Source organism: Macaca mulatta, chromosome X, assembly GCF_049350105.2.
Source record: "Macaca mulatta isolate MMU2019108-1 chromosome X, T2T-MMU8v2.0, whole genome shotgun sequence".
NCBI classification, from domain to species: Eukaryota; Metazoa; Chordata; class Mammalia; order Primates; family Cercopithecidae; genus Macaca; species Macaca mulatta.
In genome coordinates, this window is record NC_133426.1 from 109,909,939 (window position 1) to 109,932,667 (window position 22,729).

The 22,729-nt window shown below is 38.9% G+C and overlaps 1 protein-coding gene across 1 annotated transcript; it reads right to left on the reverse strand.

The window, feature by feature from the left end:
* Positions 1–10,877: 10,877 nt before the first annotated feature.
* TCEAL5 (transcription elongation factor A like 5) lies at positions 10,878–13,956 on the reverse strand. Its single transcript, XM_001084931.5, has 3 exons — positions 13,853–13,956; positions 12,460–12,527; positions 10,878–11,777 (listed from the first exon to the last, which is right to left on the reverse strand). Exon 3 carries the CDS (start codon positions 11,748–11,750, stop codon positions 11,130–11,132), a length of 621 nt encoding a protein of 206 aa, XP_001084931.1. The 5' UTR covers positions 11,751–11,777; positions 12,460–12,527; positions 13,853–13,956; the 3' UTR covers positions 10,878–11,129.
* Between the last annotated feature and the right edge of the window lie 8,773 nt (positions 13,957–22,729).

Below are 22,729 nucleotides of genomic sequence, written 5' to 3' on the forward strand. Positions count from 1 at the left end.
TTTAATGAAGTCTCTGTTCATATCTTTACTTCCCATACCCTTTTTTGGGGTTTGCTTTTCTTTTATTGGGTTTTAAGAGTCATTTATTTCTTCTGGATAAAAATCTTTTATCAGATATGTGATGTGCAAATATTTTCTTCTAGTGGGTGGCTTGTATTTTCACTATCATAACAGTGTCTTTCATGGAGCAAAAGTTCTTAATTTTTATGATATCCAGTTTTTAAAGTTGTTAGCTTTTGGTATTATATCCAAAAACTCATCACCACACCTAAGATCATATAGATTTTCTCCAATATTTTCTTCTAGACATGTTATAATTTTACATTTTACATTTAGGTCTTTGATATATTTGATTTAATTTTTGTGCAAGATATTATGTATGAGATAAGGTTTTTGTTTTTGTTTTTGCAGATAGATGTTTAGTTGTTTCAGTGTCATTTGTTGAAAAGACAATTCTTTCTTCATTGAATTACCCTTGTGCATTTGTCAAATATTAGTAGAATGTATTTGTGTGGGGTTTATTTCTGAGCTGTCTTGTTTCATTGACCCATGTACCTATTATTTTTCTGTTACCAAACCATCTTGCTTAATGTAGCTTTATAGAAAGTATTGAAATTGGTTAGTGTGTATCCTCCAATTTTGTCCTTCTTTTTCTGTATGTTTTGGTTATTCTATTTCCTTTGACATTTCATTTCAATTTTGCAACTAACTTGTTGATATCTACAAAAATGCTTGCTCTAATCCCATTACTGGGTATATACCCAAAGGAATATAAATCATTCTACTATAACGACACATGCACACGTATGTTCATTGCAGCACTATTTACAATAGCAAATACATGGAACCAACCCAACTACTCATCAATGATAGACTGGATAAATAAAATGTGGCACATACACACCAGGGAATACTGTACAGCCATAAAAAAGAATGAAACCATGTCCTTTGCAGGGACATGGATGAAGCTGGAAGCCATCATCCTCAGCAAACTAACACAGGAACAGAAAACCAAACACCACATGTTCTCACTCATAAGTGGGAGTTGAACAATTAGAACACATGGACACAGGGAGGGGAACAACACACACTGGGGCCAATTGTAGGGTGGGGGCAAGGGGAGGGAGAGCATTAGGGCAAATAGTAACGCATGCGGGGCTTAAAACCTAAATGACATATGTTGACAGGTGATGCAGACCACCATGGCACATGTATACCTATGTAACAAACCTGCACCTTCTGCACATGTATCCCGGAATTTAAAGTAAACTAAACTAAAATAAATAAATAATTAATTTTAAAAAATGCTTGCTCTGATTTTCATTGGGATATACACCAAATTGAGAAGCACTGACTTCTTAATAATGCTGACTCCTCCAATCTATAAACACAGAATGTTTCCCTCTTAAAATGTCTTCTTTAATTTCTTTTTATCAGTGTTTTATTGTTTTCAGTAAATAGGTCCTGCACACACTTAGTTAGATTTACACCTAAGTGATCCATTTTTTGGTGCTATTGTAAATGGCATTTAAAAATTTTAAATTCTAATTTTTCATTTTTTGTATATAGGGATAAAATTGACAGGTTGACCTCATATCCTGTAACCTTGCTAAACTCACCTAAGAGTTCTAGAATTTTTCAAGAATTCTTTAGGATTTTCTACATAGATAATCATGTCTGTGAACCAGGTTTTATTTCTTCTTTTCCCATTTGTATGTTTTTTATTTGTTTTTTCTTGCCTTACTTCATGGACTGGAACTTAGATTACTGTACTAAATAAAAGTAGTGGGAAATTTTAAAAAATCCAGATGGGAAAGAAAGAAGAAAAATGATGTCTGTTTGGAAATTATATGGTCTTGTATATAGATAATAATAAGGAATACACTAAATTTATTGATCTATAGATTCAATGCAATCCCTATCAGAATCCCAACTGGAATTTTTTTAAAAGAATTTGACAAGCTAATTCTAAAATTCACATGCCATTGCAAGGAACCCTGAATATCAGAAAGTTTTCAAAATAAACAAAACAAGAAGAAACAAAGCAGCAAAGTTGGAAAGAGTTACACTTCTGATTTCAAACTTACTACAAAGCACAACAATCAAGACAATGCAGTACTGGCATAAGGATGGACACTTAGATCAGTGGAATAGAATGTAACCTGTAGATCAATGGAAAGTATTAGTATTTTAAAAATATTAAGTCTTCCCATCCTTAAACATAAGTTGCCTTTCCTTTTATTTAGATCTTTAATTTCTTTCAACAGTGCTTTGTAGTTTTCAAGTTACAAATTTTGCACTTCTTTTATGAATTTCATACCTAAATATTTTTTTCTTTTTGATGCTATGGTAAATTGAATTGTATTCTTAATTGCATTTTCAGTCCAATTAATGATTCCATATACAAACACAATTGGTTTCTGTGTGTTGATTTTGTATGCTACAACATGCTAAACTTGTATGTTAATTTTAATAGTTTATTAGTTTATTCCTTACTGTTTTCTAAATATTAATACAAGATCATATCATCTCCAAATAGAAATGTTTTCATCTTCTTTTCCTATCTGAATGCTTTTTCTTTCCATTTCTTGCCTGATTGCCCTGTCTAGAACCTCCAGTATGATGTTGAATAGTCATAAGAGCAGATATTCTTGTCTTTTTCCATGTTTTAGGGGGAAGCATCCAATGTTTCACCACTAAGTATGATATTAGCAGTGGAATTTTTGTAGATGCCCTTAATCAAGTTGAGAAACTTTTCTTCTATTCATAATTTGTTGCATGGTTGTTGCAATTATGAGAGGGTGTTGGATTTTGTTGAACTATTTTCTGCATTTTTGGAGAACAGGGTGGATTGTTTTTATTCTATTGATATAGTTAGCTTACAGTACTTTTTCAGTGTTCAAATTTTATTTTTAATCTTGTGATTAGTTGTTCTATTCATTATTGAAAGTAGAATATTGAACTCTCCAATTATTGTGGATAAATTGTCTATTTTTTTCTGTAAATTCTGTCACTTTTTGCTTCATTCATTTTGGGGCCCAGTTGCTAATTGCATATATGTGTAATACTCTTGCATCTTGTGATAGATTGCATCGTATTTCTGATTAAATACATCTTATCACCATAAAATATCACTCTTTATCTCTAGTAATATTTTTTATTTTAAATTCCATTTTGTCAGATAATAGTATATCTACTCCAGCTTTATTTTTGTTGTTTACAGTATATATGTATATATGTGTGCGTATGTGTATATGTGTGTGTGTGTTTATATATCCTTTTACTTTCAACCTATTTGTGTCTTTGAATCTAAAGTGTGTCTTCTGTAGACAGCATATAGTTGGATCTTTTTAAAAATCCAGTCTGACAATCTCTGCCTCTTGTTTGAATTGTTTAATCCTTCACATTTAATGTTATTATTGATATAATTGGATTTATGTCTGCCAACTTACCTTTTGTCTGTCGTATGTCTTCTGTCTTTCTTGTTTCTCTTTTGCTTTTTTCCTGCTTTTCTCTTGCATTAAGTGAATATGTTTTGAGGAAGCATTTTAACTTCTTTAATAATGTTTTCATTATATTTTTGGAATTTTTTTTAGTGGCTTCCCTAGGATTTGGCATATATATATTAACTTATCAGAATCTACTTCAGATTGATACTAATTAACTCTAGTGATATATAGAAACCTCACTTCTATATAGCTCTATTCCCGTTTCCCACTTTTTGTGGTATTATTGTTTTCATATTATGTCTATGAATGTTATAATGTATAAATATTATAAATACAACCATTGTCATCATTATTACTTTATATAATTTCGTCTTGCATGGAAGATGAAAAAAGAAAAGAAAGCAAGTATGTATTTGTAGAATATATTTTCCCCCACACTCCTGCTGTGTAAAGCCTCTTACATCACTCTTCATAGGGCACAGCCTTAAGTCTGTACACAGTCAATCTGGGTTTTTGCAATTCTGTCTTTCACCATCTCTTTCCCTGGATACACCTGGCTGTTGAGCTACACTAATTGCTGGTTGATTGCTCTATTGTTTTTGACAATGCACTAGGGCATAGAATGCTCCACAGGTTCATGGTATTAAATTTGCTCTTCTTTGCAGAGATAGCTTTTCTTTTTTTATTATTTTTTAATTTTAAACAGAGTCTTGCTCCGTCACCCGGGCTGGAGTGCAATGGTGCAATTTCGGCTCACTGCAACCTCTGCCTCTCGGGTTCAAGCAATTCTCGTGCCTCAGCCTTCCCTGTAGCTGGGATTACAGGTGTGTGCCACCATACCCGGATAATTTTTGTATTTTTAGTAGAGACAGGGTTTAGCTATATTGGCCAGGCTGGTCTTGAACTCCTGGCCTCAAGTGACCTGCCCGCCTCGGCCTCCCAAAGTGCTGGGATTACAGGCATAAGCCACCGTACCCGGCCTGCAGAGGTAGTTTTTGAGGTGAGTGTTCGAGATCTGCTTTGACCCCAAGAGCACTCTACTTAGCTGTGTCTTTCCCTGGTTCTCTCTGGTCAACTAGCTGGTCTAACATTTAGCTTGCATCTCTCATGAATCTACTGACTTCCCCTTAATTGCTTTTCACTACATCCTCCATTTTTATAGCACCTTAGCCTTCAGTTTCTCCACACTGAGTGACAAATGAAATCAGTTCCTTTGGAAAGAGATTTAGAGCTCTGAGTTTTCAAGTATGACTCCCTGGCCAAAAACTCTTACACAAGGCTCTGGAGCTGGGGATGGGAATGGTGGCACAATTCTCTCTGAATAGAACTTCTGCTTTAGGATCTGGGCACTTGACTGTGAGTGGGCATTACCTTCATGTCTTCTTAGCTTGCCCCTCCCAGGCAATTTGTGCCCCAGTGTTCTCAGCACGTTATGCTAGAAGTAAAGCCACCTTCTAATGAGTGGGGCCTGGGCAGAAGGAAGCCCTCACCTCTCAGCTGCACTCTTCCAGGATTTAGCTTCTGCAACAGATAGCTCAAGGCAGGATGAGAACTTATGTCTGTCTGGGAAAAATAGCGTGACTGTCCAAGTGTGAGCTGGTGGGAGAGAGTGAGACCTGTGTTTTTGGCTGTACCCTTCTGGAGTGTTTTCATCATGCTGAATTGGAAGTGAGAAGACAAGAAGAGAATCTTGGTTCAAATGCCACAGATTTCGTTGTTCTTATTAAGTTTAGTGGATATTCTTGAAGAAATGTTTCTTTATTTGCCCTTAGGACCATTTCCAAAGAGTTTAAATAGTTATATTCTTTCACCAGTTTCACTGAGGAGTATATCCTCAGACCTCATGTTGCCATGGCAGTGGATCATCAATCATAGTTATTTTAAATTATTGGTCTTATTGTTCCAAAATCCGTGTCATATCTGATTCTAGTTCTGGAGATTAATTTGTTTGTTGAGAATGTTTTATTTTCTTGTCTTTTTGTATTTTTCATAATTTTTACTTGAAAGCTGGGTTATGTATAAGGTAGTAATAACCTAGGTAAATAGATTTTATGCTTGGGTATGTCTATATCTTTCCTTCTGCTATGTTTTAGTGGAAGATTTGCTTAAATCTACTCAGAAGTTGGGCTGAGTTTGACAGTTTGTTTCCCATATATATCTAGTTCTTTCCACCTGGCTTTGCATTTTCCCTTTCTACTGCTCCCTAGGAAGGATATGTCCCTTGCTGTCATTCACTGTATTTTTACTCAATATTTGTTAGCATGGTTCTGGGGAGCAGAAAGGGCATTCTCTGATGTTCTGATCACGTCTTCATCTTTGGTAAGCACTGAGAGCCTGAGTTTTGGTGGTGTAGACGTCACATGTGTTCATGCCTCTCTTCCACATGTAATGCTGGACCTAGCACACATGCCTGCACCCTCCCCTTCATATAGCTTTTGTTTTCCTGTTTGCTTTCCTCAGCTGCAGTGGATTTCCACCAGTAACTTCATGATATGGGTTTTGTTGTCTTTCTTCCTGCAGATCAAGACTTTTGTTTACTAAGAGAGATGGATCTAGTTGAAATGTCAGCAAGGACTGCTATTTCCCTCTCTTAGCTGGCGCTAGAGGGCAACCTTTTTTGGATTCCCACTGATCTTCCCTGGGAACATCTAGTGGAGTTTCTAGAGTTAAGCCTGAAGGAGGGTGCAAGTTCCTTTATGTCTGTGACCCTCAGAGACTTCACATACTCCCATGCTGGTCCTCACTTAGTATTTAGAAATCAATTGACAATTTCTAGGTCAATTTTCTTTAACTGACTTACATGGCATTTGATGTTATCTATTTCAGGTAAGGAAATGCTTGGTTACTACTATTTCTCCCACCAAGTGTCTTTCTCTAGATTTGAAGATAATTATTTGCCCTGTGACCTGAGTTCTCTGGTGGTTTTAAGAAAAAATGTTGTATTGCAGTTTATCCAACTTTTCCCCCTATTGTAAATGTGTAAGTTATATTGTTTTCTGCTCTCCGTTTGGAGCTGAAACTGGCAGTTGTGTTGTTCATTTTACAACATAATAGTATATTCAATTTAAGGTTCCCTCTAGTTCCCATAAACAACATATACCCTTTTGCTCTAGGAGCTTGTAGCGGACAGGCAGTTGGAATCTATTCTTAGGAGCATTTTTCTCCTTATCCCAAAAACATTTCCTAGGTTTGGGAGAGAAGTGAAGGAGAAGTAAAGTTCATATCCTCTATTATATGGTTGTGCTTAGCAACATTGGCCATTTTCTATTGGCTTGAATGAACTGGTGATAAATTCAATAGTCTCCAGTGTTAAGAACTGCTTTCATTTTTCTGTCATAAAGCTTTGATTTTTTCCCTGTCCTCTTTCCTTTTGGGGTGTGAAGGAGACTTCTGTAGGGATGGATATAAAACTTCACAGCATAAAAAATTTAAAGCATTTGTCCTTGTCACAGCCAGCTGCAATCTGAATTTGACCAGATAATTTGGGGTTAAGGTAGGAGGGTTGAACTATTCTCTCAGAGTGCAGTGAAACAGCCCCTAAAACGGTTTGGGTAGGTATGTAGTTGGAAAAATAATCCCAACCTATTTTGCTCAGACTCTCAGAAGAGCCTTGATTGTGCCTAGACCTGTGTTGGCGTTTATGTGGTGATTTCAGTTCTGTGTTTGCTTGGAACAATGCTTCTAGTGTTTGAGTCAACTCAGGCCTCAAAATTTAAGGAACCCCAAGCAAAAAGACCTTGCCTGTAGGAGCATGTGTTCCTACAGTTCAAAAGAAAAGGGATGCTACCACCTGTCTGAACACCCACATTCACTGCAGAAATAGTTTACAATTTGGGGGGCAGTACAGTAAAGCTGTGAATTGGTGTGAAAATGCCTTTGTAAGGCATTGATGACGGAGGCAGCAATGCCACTGTGAGCCTTGTTCTTTAGGTTTGTCATCCAAGGAAACATCACTTTGCTGACATCCTAAAGGACTGGTTGGACAATAAAGTGAAAACGAAAATGAAATCCTTGGTTTAGGAAAGGAAACTGGCTGGGTGTGGTGGCTCACACCTGAAATCCCAGCACTTCAGGAGGCTGAGGCGGGTGGATCACTTGAGGTCAGGAGTTCAAGACCAGCCTGACCAACATGATGAAACCCTGTCTTTACTAAAAGTACAAAAATTAGCCAGGCACAGTGGCATGTGTCTGTAATCCCAGCTACTCAGGAGGCTGAGACAGGAGAATCGCTTGAACCCAGGAGGCGGAAGTTGTAGTGAGCCGAGATTGCACCACTTCACTCCAGTCTGGGTGACAGAGCAAGACACCGTCTAAAAAAAAAAAAAAGGAAAGGAAAGGAAACTAGCTAAGAATTATTGCATTAGAGCCAGATAAACCTGGATTTCAATCTGGGCTCTTCTCTTTATTGGAATGGAACATTGAATAAATCATTTTCCTCTTTGAACCTCAGTTCAATCACCTATATAGAGGGCATAAATAACAGCTCTCTTAGAAATCAATCATCTATATAGAAGGCATAAATAACAACTCTCTCAGAAATCAATCTCTTATGTAGAGGGCATAAATAACAGCTCTCTGAGAAATCTTGTCAGAATTAAAGGAGCTAGAAATATGAAGAAGTGGGCTATGAATAGTGGTGATTTTTGTCACTTCTAGACCACAGTGTAGAAAAGTGACTGTGAGATCCTCATACACGCTCTTTCTTTGCTGCAATGGATCCTGACAGACTATGAGGAGCAGAACTTCTCTATCCCCAACCTTCATGAAGTTTGAGAAACCTTTGCTGTGTTAAGCCACTGAGGTGTAGGAGCTGTTAGCTACCTCAGCATAAACTTAGCCTAACCTGACAAACACAAATGGTCCTCCAAGTTAAGCAACAGAGTCACTGGGATGCTTGCTAAAATAAACATTGTATGTGGTAAAGCTATATTGGGGGTAGGCAATAGATAATGGGGTTATGATGGTAAGAAAGAATTACTCCATTATCATATCAGAAAATCTTAATGACTAAAATAAACAAGTCAAGAAATAGCAGCTGCAAGTCATATATCTGATAAGGGACTTATGTTCAGAATAAACAAAGAACTCTTACAACTCATCAATAAGAAAACAATCCAATTTAGAAAGAGACAAAAGATCTGAATACATATTTCTCCAAAGAAGAGATGCAAATGGCCAATAAGCACATAAAAAGATGGTGAACGTCATTAGCAATTAGAAAAATGCCAATTAAAACCACAATATGATGCCACTTCATATCCACTAAGATGGTTTAAATCAAAAATACAGGGAATAACAAGTGTTGGTGAGGATATGGATAAATCGGAAACTTCCTACACTGCTGGTGGGATTGTCAAATACCATAGTTGCTTTGGAAAACAGTTTGGAAGTTCCTCAAAATCTAAACAGAGTTATCATTACTTTGCAAATCCACTCCTAGGTGCATACACAAGAGAATCAAAAATATATCTACACACAAAATATGTATACAAAGTTCAGTAATGATATGTGCTATAACATGAATGAACCTTGAAAATACGGCAAGTGAAAGAAGCAAGACACAAGAGGCCAAATATTGTATTATTCAATTAATACGAAATGTCCAGGATAGGCAAATCCATAGAGAAAGAAAGGAGGTCAGTGCTTGCCAGATGCTAGGAGAACACGGGAGTGGGCATGACATTATCTGCTAATGGATATGGGATTTCTTCTTAAGGTGATGAAAATATCCTGGAACCAGATAGTGATAATGACTTCAGAAGTCTGCTAATATACTAAACACCACTGAATTGTATACTGTAAAAGGGTGAATGTTATGGTATGTGAATTACCTTTTAATAAAGCTGTTAAAAAATAAATAGCAGCATATACATATTATTCAGAAATATGGAGGTAAATGTCAGAATAAAACAAAATTATGGTAGTTGCCTATGGTAGTAGCCTCTGGGGAGTGAGAATGTGGAATGGCAAGGAAAACTGCAGTTTTTAATAATTAAAAAAACTCTTGTACTATAGGATTTAAAAAATTTGTGTGTGTATTCATTTGATAAAAATGAAAATGAGCTAAAAGCAAAAGGCACATGCAGACACACACACACAAACACATACACACATACACACATACACACACACACGCACACATTGTGGAGACAAATCAGAAGAGATTCTGATGCATTGGGTCTGAGGTGGGAGCCAGGAACCTGCATTTTCAACAAGATATTTAGGTGATTTAGATGCAGGAGGTCTGCTAGTAAGTAGCAAACTTTGGAAAACACTAATATATCCAATGTTAAAATCATTTAGCAATGAATTTTGATATAATCCATCTCCCGCTGTGTTCCTTTTGATGTGGCAAGTATCCGTTGCTAAAGAATAACATTACAGTTTCAAGGCTATGTGTTCAATCAGGGGCAGAACTGGGCCAAGAACTGAGGTCTTCTGACTCAATAACTAACATAGTTACTTTTTAAGCTTCTATTATGTGCTATGGAGTAACAAAATGAGTAAGATAAACTCTGCTTTAAAGGGCAAGTCTAGTGAGGTAATTGTAATGCCTGACAAATATATTAGTTAAGATTTTATGAAGCATTTTTCCCACATTTCACATCAGTATTAACATAACTATAAAGAGAAAAGAGGGACATTTTCCACAGAAGGGAACCTATTGGGAATTCAATTCACCAGGGACTTCAGGTGAATCTAAAGGACTTTTTTACCTTGAAGACTCTAGCCCACCAGCAACAAAGGGGGCCTTAGAGGGTGCAGGATCCTGAAGAGGGGGCACAATACCTAACAGATGTGGCATCACCCAGGGGAAAGTGGCACCTATCTCTCAGCTTCCTGTACCTATTTTTAGGCACAGGTGAGATCTCCCTCAGCAACACTCCACACCCTCACCAACTGTCTGACTTGGTACTATTAGTGCAGGGGAGAGGGCAGGAGCCAGCCTAACATAGGTCACAGACTCAAGCGTCACATCTGATCTACTCCACAGTCCTGGGAGGTAAGTTTTAGCCCCATTTCACACAAGGCTGTCTCTTACAGCAATGAATCTGTAGTAACTGCTTGGTTGATTCCTCCAACTTCAAGTCCCAGGAGTAATGTGAGTTTTATCTACCATTTTGTGTTCCAATAACAAGAATTGTAAGTGTCTCCACTGCCTTCATATCATCAATGAATAGTTCTTTTGATTGCTTAGTATTTACTGTTTTCCTATTTTGTTTACCTTTTATTACTTCCTTTAAAACAAAAATAGCCTGTGTTTTTTAGATTAGAAAAAAGTACAGATGAGAAAAAGAATAATTTTCAGTCCCACCACACAAAGAAAATCATTATTTCTCTTTGTTCTACTCAATTGCATAGTGTCCCCCATGTATGGATGTATTATGTAAACATTTTATTTTTTCAGAAATGGACTGATACTGTATACATGGTTCTGAAAACTCTTTTTTATTGTTATTTTACAATGTACCATGAACATTTATTCCATGCACATGGGTGAAAATCCTCTACTAAAAGACAGAGCACTGTAGGTAGGTCAAAAGTCTGCTGGTAACAAGAGTGACACCTAAAGGAAAGTATCAGCTTAAGGTTAAAGCACATAGCCCGGCAAATGCCTGCCAGGAAAAGCAGGACTGGCAATATTCCCATCAGAGAAATCAGAATTAAAGGCCAAAGACATTAAACATATGGGACATCTTCTAAATCTTTCTGGCCCCTACCTCCACCTCTCACTCCCCTTACACCCCGTTGGCCCCTTGGGGCGAATGGATCCTGTACATCTCTTTGCATCCAATGAAAACCACCCATTTTCTGCTTTTTCCTTAGCTCCTCCTGAGCCCTTGACACATCTCCACATTCTCTCATCATCTCCTCACTGCTCAGATGCCTTTCTTGTAAGTCCTCCTGAGAGTCCCTGGGGGAATCGTCCGTCCCCCTATCTGTTTTTCTTTTTGCTTTCCGGGGCACATAATCTTCAGCCGGGCGCTTTTCGGCGGCCCGCGGCTGGCTCTCTGGCTTTGCCTGGGAGGCTGACTTACCCTCACTTTGTGGCTTGCCCTCACCTTTGGACTTGCCCTGCTTTTCCTGGCTCCCCTCACCTTCCGGTTGTCCCTCATCACCTGGCTCTCCCTCATCCTCTCGCTTTCCCTCGCATTCTGTCTTCCCCTCCATGTCCGGCTTTTCTTCCTCGTCTGACTTTGCTTCATCTTCTGTACTTCCTTCATCTTCTGGCTTTCCCTCACTTTCTAGGTTTCTTTCATTCTCTGGCTTTCCTTCATTTTCTTTGTAGAGCTTTTCCATGTCGAGATGTTCCCTTCTTTGCCTTTCCTAGGAGACAAAAAGAAGACACAGGACACTAGGGCTTTGGGAGTTGAACACAGGTCCTGCTAGTACTTGCCTTTCTTAACTTAAGGTTTTCCTGACCCTATCCCATCTTCCAGGTACACTCCCACCCTTACATTCCTTCCTTTCCTTTTCACTTTACACATGTTCACAGGAGCCAGTCTTACAGAAACTTCCACAGGTGCTTCTCCCTACATTTAAGGAGGATGTCCTGAGAAATGCGTAGGAGCATATTGGCCCTTAAATTTGCTCTGGCCTTGGCTATGCCTACCCATACCAATTTTAACTGAGTAGTTCCAATTTACACTGACCTGCAGAAATCCTGGGCAGTTTTCTTCTTTTTCCCCTTACAAGCAGTTGTAAAACTTATAAAACTGCAGACAGAGCAGAACCATAGCCAGTTCTCAGATTTCAGGGCTACTCTTATATCCTCAAGGGGCATCACAGATGCTACATCTCCATTCTCTTACTTTCTTATTCTCCCCTCTATCCTCACCAGCCATAGATCACCATATTCCCTTAGGGTCTTGACAGCAGTCATGTATCCTGAAACTGCAAGAGGGAGGATTGGAGGAGGGGTGGCAGGCAGTGGCCTCCCCAACTTCTGTTCTGGCTTAAGTCACTCCTACTCCCAAGGGTCCTGGTGCAGTAGCCCTCTCCCACTGACCTGCACTGATACTGCAGGTCTTTCCTTTTCTTGTCTGGGTTAGTGTCCACAACCACAGACCTGAAGACCTGCAGAAAGACAAGAAACAGGTGGGTGAATGAGAAATTGAGAAAGTGAATGACTGGTAACTTGGACACTGGTTCTTTGGGACCTTATTTGTCAAAACTTTCCCAGCTCCTATCACCTCCTTGCCCTTTCCCTTGCCTTCTCTGATTCCCCTTCCGCAGCTCCTTCTTAAGAGCCTCCATTGTTCTACTTCTGGGAAATAGGCGAGAAAGGTTATTTCCAAAGCGTTTCTATGTTTCTGAATCTTCCTCCCAAATTTTTATCTCACTTTTCTGGCACGAAAATGAGTGGGGTTAGAGACAAGGATGTTCTGAAGACAGAGTGTTCTGCTGCACTCAGATCTCTACATTCCAAATCCCTCACCTCAGGGTAGCCAAATAGCAGAGCCCACCACTTCTCTGAAAATGGTGGTGACAGAGACAGGGGGCCAGGCAGAAATGTCCAAAACACCCCTGCCACCTCCTTCCTCCCCACATACACAGAAAGCCCACATTTTTCTGCAATGCAAGAGACAAATTATTTCCAAACCCGGTAACATTTTTGGTCTTGCTGCTACCTCATCTTAATCCTCCTAGTTCAGAAGCCACTCCTCCTGGATAGGGAGCTGATCCCCAGATCAAACCTCTGTCTCCCTTTTTCTACAGCACCTCCTTCCCCTGACCCCCTTAGCCCACCATTTCCGGCTCCAAAATGGAAGGAGGATGGAGAAAAGACACCGGGAACTCAGGCCTGGACCCGTTGCAGGGTCCGCCCTCCGCAGCCTGGGGTCACTGACTGCGCCCGCCTCCCGCTGCCTTGCAGGGATCAGGCTGTTTTCTCGCCGTTTCATCGCTGTTCTCTTCCCTGGTCCTCCTCCTCCTCCATCAGACATCGCCGGTCGCCCGCTTCCTAGGAGTTCCCAACTGGTACCCAATTCTCAACCCTTGACCTCTCTCGAGTTCCGCCCCCCTCCCCCCTCCCCGCCCCGCACCAAGCCCTCCATTTCTTGCACCAAATGAGTGAGCGTCGGGAAAGGAGTGGAGAGAATCCAGTCCTGGACCCCCTCTGGTCTTTGCCCTCTGCCATCCCAAGCCACAGGGATCCACAGGCGGCTATGGGTTCGTAGCCATCTCGGGAAAATGACTCTTTCTCACATTTCCTTCTGCCAGAAGCCTGCACTTCTCCAGGGAAATAAAAGCTGGTACCCATACCTCTTGCCCAACACAAAAAAATTTCTGCGCCAAAATGAATGGGGGTGGAACGGGGCGGTATCTAGAAAGCAGATCCGATCCTCTGTAGCCTATGTCCATTACCATCCCTACCTCAGGGGTCCCCGACTTGTACCGACCTGCAGGCTGTAGGGCAGTTGCCTTCTCTGTCCCTCAGTCTGAAGTCTGCCTTCCTCCACGGAAACAGAGAGCTGGTACCTGGAGGAGAGGGACTTCTGCACACGTCGGCTTCAGATCACGTGAGAAAAACGTCACCAGTGGGCTCGGGTCCCTAGTTCCCCTCCCACCCGCAGAAAGTGCGTCAGGAGCCAGCCCACTTCTTCCCTTCACTAGTCTCTCCGTCTGAGCGCCCTCCGCACCCCCGACCCCGGCTTAGCCCTCTCTCTCGCCCCACAGCACGGGGCCCTGTCACTAATTTTGGTCTTTGCTAATCCCAGAGGTCAAATGTGGCCCTTTCTCTGTATGGTATGTATTTATTCTTCCGTGGTTATCAGGGAGGGGCTGCACCTTCTTCTAGAGCTGTTGGCCATTGGTACATCTCGGAGGAATTTTTTTCTTTCTCTCCTTTTATCCGAAGGCACCTACTCGATCTAATTCTACACGCAGCCACTGATGTTCATTCTGCCTGTGGACCAGGTCTTCTCATAATGGGTACAAGGTGGATTGTCAAGTAGGGATACAAGTAGTCAAAATAGGGGTTTTATTTAAAAATTTTTTTTTTGGTCTTATTTAATTCACTCTCCTCAGCATGGATTATTCTTATAAGCACAAAATTAAATAAAGCAATTTCATTTATGAGAAAGTGTTTAAGAGAGAGAAAAACTTAAAAGATTTCAACATTTTCTACTCAGAAGAGAGACCAAATTAAATTCATAATATTATCTTTTGCCATGTACACAAGGAATTCAATTGGCAACAAGCAAAATATACATTAAAAAAATTTCATAAATAGCTGGTTCTCTCACATTCTATTTAAAACACACACACACACACACACACACACACACACACACACACACACACACACACACACACACACACACTTAATGTTCCCAAACGATTACTGAGTGCTGAATAGACTTGCTGGAATCTGATGGTTGACAGAAAATTCAAAAATGTCTCTTTAAAAAATTTGGCCCATGGCTATTTTCATTCAAAGGTTTAGCTCTAGGCAAAGGGAAGAGCTGTGAGACCAAGGCAGCAGGAGATGTGAATGATGCAGCAATGGTCCTATCCTCCCTGCTCTGCCAAGATCAGGAGAAGGTGTTGTCCTCCACCCCCTCATATTCTAGAATTTCTCATCCCCTGCATTCAGGCACATGACTCTGTTGCTCACTCCAAGAATATACCTGGACAGGTGACCAAGGTGGTGATATGAGTCACTTTGGCTCCTTCCTTCCTCCCTGCCTCTAATTCCCACAGGGATAACCCAGCCCCAGCAGAGAGTGGAGCATTGTTCCTGCCACTAAAAAACCAGAACAGATCTCTTCTAGACCCTTGCAGCTGAGGGCCTCCATGAGGCCTGAAGAAGCGGTTGCTGGGGTAGAGTCCTCTGCAACCTGCCTGTTCTCTGCCCTTATTCACAGTGCCTGAGTGAAAACCTCCCTAGACCCTGTCTGCTGCCTCCTGCCTAGCCTAAAAGGTGCAGTCTGGTGCAGTCTGGTGAGCCTCTCACCCCCAAACTCTGTATCTCCAGGGAACCCAGAGGGAGCCTAACCTTGCTGCAGGGTTGCTGCCTGTCAGTCCATACTAAACTATGACTGTCTCAGCAAATTTAGGCCAGTGTCTAAGGAGTTCTGCCATGCTGTCCATATTGACCTAGACCAAGTATTCCCAATTGATGAAGTCTGTGGGCCACCTGAAATGGTATGTAAAATTGCATATGTTGAGGAAGTAGTGGAGTATGCACACTCTTGTGAGAAGATCTGTACCCTAGGAACCTGAATAATATTTTGTCCTATGTGCACACCCCATTCTGATTATCCATCATGTTGATGAATATTTGGGTCATTTTCATCTTTTAGCTGTTGTAAATAATGCTGCCATATACAATCATGTATAAGCTTTTGTGTGGATGTATGTTTTTATTTTATATAAGCAAGTTGACATCATGAAAAAGAGGAAACCATAAGGTAAGGATAGAAAGAAGAAGAAGCTGCTTGACAAAGAGATAAGAAGGGGAAGACACAAATAGCAGCTGAGCCATGTTAAAGAGAGCTCATCTATTCCTTGGGTTCAGGCATTATTAACCTATGAACCCCTAAAATTATGTTCAAACGTGTGTGTGTGTGTGTGTGTGTGTGTGTGTGTGTGTGTGTGTGTGTGGCGGTTTCACTCTGTTGTCCAGGCTAGAGTTCAGTGGTGCAATTATAGTTCACTGTAGCCTCGAACTCCTGGGCTCAAGGGATCTTCTTGCCTCAACCTTCTGAGTAACTGGGACTACAGGTGCACGTCACAACTCCCAGCTAATTTCTTTAAATTTTTGTACAAACAGTGTCTCCCTACATTGCCGAGGTTGGTCTCCAATTCTTGATCTCGAGTGAGACCCCTGCCTCAGCCTCCTGAAGCACTGGGATTACAGGTATGAGCCACCGCACCTAGGCTGGATATATACATTTTTATTGTATGTGCACATTTGCTGAGAATAGCGTCCATTGCTCTCATTAGATGTTCAAAGGGGTATGTAATATTAAAAGGATGAAGGCCGTTGACCCAAAGAATATACTTCTGTATACATTTTTTTCCAAATCGTGCTATCTTTGTTCTCTTTTTAAAAGAGAAATTCATGTAACATAGAATTAACCATTTTAAAGTGTACAGTTCAGTGACATGTATAGAACACTCAAAATATTGTGTAACCATCACCTCTGTTTAGTTTCAAAACAGTGTCATCAGTCTGAAAAGAGATCCCATACCCATTAAGCAGTCATTCTTAATTCCCTTTTCCCCCTAGTCCCTAGCAATGACTTATCTGCTTTCTATCTTTATGAATTTACCTATTCTAGATATTTCCCATAAATGGAATTGTACAATATGTGACCTTTTGTGTCTGGCTTCTTTCACTTAGCATACTGTTTTCAAGGTTCATCTACGTTGTAGCATGTGCAATACTTCATTCCTTTTTATGAATTAATATTTCATTTTATGTGCATACCACATTCTGTTTATCCAATATACGTTGATAGATATTTGGATTGTTTTTGACTTTTGGCTGTTGTGAATAATGCTACCACAAACAATTATGTATAAGTTTTTGTGTGGGTGTATGTCTTTATTTCTCTTGCATATATAGCTAGGAGTGTAATCATTGGGTCATATGGTAATTCTATGTTTAAATTTTTGAGAAACCGCCAAACTGTGTTCCACAGTAGCTGCAACATTTTGCATTCCTATCAGCAAGATTCCAATTTTACCATATCCTTGCAAACAATTGTTAATTTCTATTTTTTATATTTATCATCCTAGTGGGAGAGAAGTGGTTTTGATTTGTATTTTCTTAATGACCCATGATGTTGAGTATGTTTTCTTGGGTTTGTTGGATATTCATATATTTCCTTTGGAAATCTATTCGAGTGCTTTGCCAATTTTTGTTTTTTATTTTTTAACTTTTATGTTAGGTTTGGGGGCACATGTGCAGCTTTGTTTCATAGGTAAATTGCATGTCACAGGGACTTGGTATACAGATTGTTTCATCAGTCAAATAATAATCATAGTACCTAGTATGTAGTTTTTTAATCCTCATCATCCTCCTATCCTCCACCGTCAAGTAGGTCCCAATATCTGCTGTTGCCTTCTTTGTGTTCATGAGTTCTCATCATTTAGCTCCCACTTGTAAGTGAGAACATTTGGTATTTGGTTTTCTGTTCCTGCATTAGTTTGCTGAGGATAATAACCTCCAGTTCCATCTATATTCCTGCAAAATACATGATCTTGTTCTTTTTTTACGGTTGCACAGTATTCTGTGGTGTATATGTACTACATTTTCTTTATCCAATCTGTCATTGATGGACATTTAGGTTGATTCCATGTCTTTGCTATTGTGAATAGTGCTGCAGTGAACATTCGTGTGCATGTGCCTTTGTGGTAGAATGATTTACATTCCTCTGGGTATATACTCAGTAATGGAATTGCTGGGTCAAATGGTAGTTCTGTTTTTAGCTCTTAGGGGAACCGACACACTACTTTCCACAGTGATACTGAGCATGCATGTATGTCTTCTTTCGAAAAGTGTCTGTTCATGTCCTTTGCCCACTTTTTAATGGAGTTGTTTTTCTCTTGTAAATTTGTTTAAGTCCCTTATAGATGCTTGATATTAGACCTTTGTCAGATGCATACTTTGCAAATATTTTCTCCCATTTTGTAGGTCGTCTGTTTATTCTGTTGATAGTTTCTTTTGCCGTACACAAGTTCCTATGTTTAATTAAATCTCGTTTGTCAATTTTTGCTTTTGATGCAATTGCTTTTTGTGTCTTTGTCATGAAATCTATGCCCATTTCTATGTCCAGGATGGTGTTGTCTATGTTGTCTTCCAGGGTTTTTATAGGTTTGGGTTTTACATATAAGTCTTTAATCCATCTTGAGTTGATTTTTGTATATGTTGTAAGGAAGCAGGGATCCAGTCTCAATCTTCTGCATATCCTTACTCATTTTTTAATTAGGTTGTTTGGCTTTTTGTTGTTGAGTTGTTAATAGTTCTTTATATATTCTGGATATTAGTTCCTTATTAGATATGTGGTTTGTAAATATTTCCTCCCATTCTATAGGTTCTCTTTCACTTTCTTAATAGTGTCCTTTTATGCACAAAAGTTTTTCATTTTGAAGAAGGCCAATTCATCTATTTTTCTTTTGTTGTTCATGGTTTTGGTGTTATATCTAAAAATTTATTGCCAAATCCAAGGTCATGAAGATTTACCCCTTTGCTTTCTTCTAAGGGTTTCATAGTTTCAGCTCTTGCATTTAGGTTTTTGATTCATTTTGAATTAATTTTTTATGTGTAATTTAGTGTTGTTTTATAAGATTTTAAGATTATTTTGATGGCAGGACACAACACACGGTCATTTGGAAAAATGAGAGGTAGAACTTTTGTTACTTATGGCTCCAAACTAGAGAAGGCTACAAGGCAAGACCACACAGGGGGTTGCATCTGGGTAACAGCAAATTGGAGCTGTAAGGAGCAGCTTACTTATGGCAAGTGGGGTGGGATTAGCTAGGTTTCACTGGTTCCCTGAGTATTGGCTAATTTGAATAATTTCTCAGGCTCCAGAGTATAAGGGCTGTCCCTAGCTGTCTATACCTGGCCCCTAGGTGGTTAGGGCTGGTTTGAAGTGGCCCAGAGCGTGAACACCTGATAAGGGAAGTGATTAGAGTGTGGAGTTAATCAGCAGCCCAAGAAGGGGAACTGACAGGTCTCTAACCAGGGCCTCAACAATAGGCCACGACAGCACTAATATAAAAAATACATTACAATTTACTCCTTGATGACTTGACCTCCATTTCGAGCTCAATTATTTGGGGCATTTGAGTGGCCTGAAGTGTAGAGGAGATGTTCAGAGATTAGGGCAAAAGTTGCCCTAAGCAGCATAAAAAAACATTTTATTATGAGAGTAAAAAGGAGGAAAATATGTGGAAGTATAAGAAGTTTTTGTCAGCCAGTCATAACCAAGTTTCCTATTTATATGCCAGTAGGCAAGAAAATAGATCTGAAATTTTCAGGATCCCTAACAACATCTTTAATGGCATTGTAAAGTGTGCTTTAAGCATAAATTATATTTTTTATTATAATAACATTTTGGTGTATTAATTAGGTCAAGATGACAGGGCCAGTAATGTTGTTGGAGGATATGAACTAATAGTTTAGTAAAATATCTGTAAAGGTTAGTGATATTGTTTGTAACCAAATAAAAGGCATAGATGGTCATGGTTGAAAATGTAGGGCAGAAGGTAGTGATAGAAAGTTGGACATGGGAGGTCCGATGTGGCGACTCTTGCCATAATCCCAGCACTTTGGGAGGCCGAGGCAGGAGCATCACTTGAGGCCAGGAGTTCAAGACCAGCCTGAACAACATAGCAAGACACTATCTCTACACAAATTTTTAGAACTTTACTGAATTCATTTGTCAGTTCCAGGAGCCTTTTGGCAGAGTCTTTTGGGTTTTCTATGTATAGAATCATATAGATGGCAAAAGAGATAGTTTGACTTCTTCTTTTCCTATTCGGATGCCTTTTATTTCTCTCTCCTGCCTGATTGCTCTGGCTAGGACTTCCAGTATTATGTTGAATAAGAGTGGTGAAAGTGGGCATACTTGTCTTAGTCCAGTTCTTAAAGAGAATAGTTCCAGCTATTGCCCATTCAGTATGATTTTCTTTGCTCATTTTAAAATTAGATTGCCTGCTTTTTTTGTTGTTGTTTAGTTGGAGGAGTTCTTAATATATTCTGGATATTAACCCTTTATCAGATATAAGATTTGTAAATATTTTCTTTTATTTTGTGCATTGCCTTTATGCCATGTTGATAGCGTCCTTTAATGCACAAATGTTTTTAATTTTAGAGCAGTCCGATTTATCTATTTTTTGTTGTTGCCTGTGTTTTCGGTGGCATATCCAAGAAATCATTGCCAAATTTAATGCCATGAAGTTTTCTTCCTGTATTTCCTTTTAAGAGTTCTACACTTTTAACTCTTACATTTAGGTCTTTGATCCATTTTGAGTTATTTTTTGTGTATGGTGTAAGGCAGTGGTCCGACTTCATGTTTTTGCATGTGGATATTTACAGGGTTTTTTTTTTTAAACTACCATTTGTTGAAGATACTGCACTTTCCTCATTGAACGGTCTTAGCACCTTTGTCAAAAATCATTTGACCATATATATGAGGGTTAATTTCTGTGCTCCCAGTTCTACTCCATTGGTCTTTCTGTTTGTCTTTCTGCCAGTACCACCCACACTGTTTTGATTACTGCAAGTCTTATGGACTGAATGTTTATGTTCACCCAAAATTCATGTATTGAAGCTCTAATCCCCAGTGTAGCTGTATTTGGAGTAAGAAGGTAATTAATGGTAAATTAAGTCATAAGAGTGGGGCCTTGATCCTATAGAATTAGCACCCTTATAAGAAGAAACATGAAAGCATTCTCATATGTCCTCTCTCCTCCCCCCAGCCCCATCAAGCATGCACACAAAGAGGAGGTCCTGTGAGCACACAGCAAGAAGGCAGCCATCTGCAGCACAAAGCGAGAACCCTCACCAAACACCAAGTTTGCTTGCACCTTGATGTTGGACTTCCAGTCTTCAGAACTGTAAGAAAATAAATTTCTGTTGTTTAGGCCACCCAGTCCATGGTGTTTTGTTATGGTAGTCCAAGCAGACAAATACAGTAGCTTTGTAGCAATTTTTGAAATCAGAAAGTGTAAGACTTCCAACTTTGTTCTTTTTCAAGATTATTTTGATTATTCAGGCTCTTTTAGATTGATTTTATATTAATTTTAGGAAAGATTATTCTATTTCTTTAAAAAGCGTTTGATTTTTGGTAGGAATTGCACTGAATCTGTATATCATTTTGGGTAGTATTTACATCCTAATAGTATTAAAACATTCCTATTAGGTCCCACCTCCAACAACACTTGAAATCAAATTTCAACATGAGATTTATTGGGGTCAAAGAAACCAAACTACATCACCTAGTATGTTGATTTTTTTTTTAATCAATAATGTGTGTTGAATTTTGTCAAATGCTTATCCTGCATGAATTTAGATGATCATGTGTTTTTTCTTCATTCTGTTAATGTGATATATTACATCAATTGGTTTTCATATGTTGAACAATCCTTGAACCACAGAATAAAGCCCACGTTGTCATAGTGTATAATCCTTTTAATATGCTACTTAATTTGATTCACTAGTATTTTGTTGAGTATTGTTGCATCAATATTCACATGGGATATTGGTATGTATTTTTCTTTTCTCATTTTAGAGAAAAGTCTTCATCTCGCTTTCATATCAGGGTAATGCTAGCCTGATAGAGTGAGTTAGGAAGTATTCCTTCTTCTTCAATTTTTTGGAAGCTTTTGAGAAGGATTGGTGTTAATTATTCTTCAAATGTCTGGTAGAATTTACCAGTGAAGGCTTTGGTCCAAATCTTCCTTGTTGGAAGGTTTTTGATTACGGATTCAATATCTGTATTAGTTATGGATCTATTCACATTTTCTATTTCTTTATGATTTATTCTTGGTAGGCTTTGCATTTCTAGGATTTTTTTCATTTCATCTAGCTTATCCAATTTTTTGGTGTACAATTATTCATTGTACTTTTATTATTCTTATCATTTGTATAAATTCAACAGTAATGTTCCACCCTCAATTCTGATTTTAGTAATCTGAGTCTTCTTTTTCTTAGTCAACCTATCTACACATTGTCAATTTTCTTGATCTTTTCTAAGAAGTAACTCTTGGTTTGGTTTATTTTCTCTATTGTTTTTCTATTCTATTTTATTTATATCTGCTCTAATCTTATTTTCTTCTTTATGCTAACTTTGACTTTAGATTGTTCTTTTTTTTCTAGTTCCTTAAGTTGTAATGTTAGTTTGCTAAATTGAGATGTTGCAGATATTTTGTAAGTCAGGGGGCTTTTTGGATGTACAAGTAGCAAAAGTGATGTCACTATCCACAATACTGTTGTAATTGGAGTAAAGTTTTAGAATTTGACTGACACAAATAAAGCCCTAATTGAGGATGACTAAATCTCAAAGCTCCCAACAGTCCAAGGTTTTGCCCAGATGGTTAATGAGAGAGTTTCTGCTCTAAAAAGACTTTAAATCATATGGCTTGATTTGGGAGTATGTTGTTAATATGGCGTCAGGTTGTTTGCCAATTAAAATATCTTTGGCCAAGGTTGGAATTTCAGCATTAGTCTGTAGTCAGTCCCTACCATTTAACCAATGACAACTGCCTCAGTTGTCAGTTCAATTGGTGAAGGAAAAGCCAGTGAGGTGTTTGGGCTGTAG

Coding starts and splice junctions, on each gene's coding strand:
- TCEAL5 (XM_001084931.5), bottom strand. CDS start 11,750: ATGGAAAAGCTCTACAAAGAAAATGAAGGAAAGCCAGAGAATGAAAGA.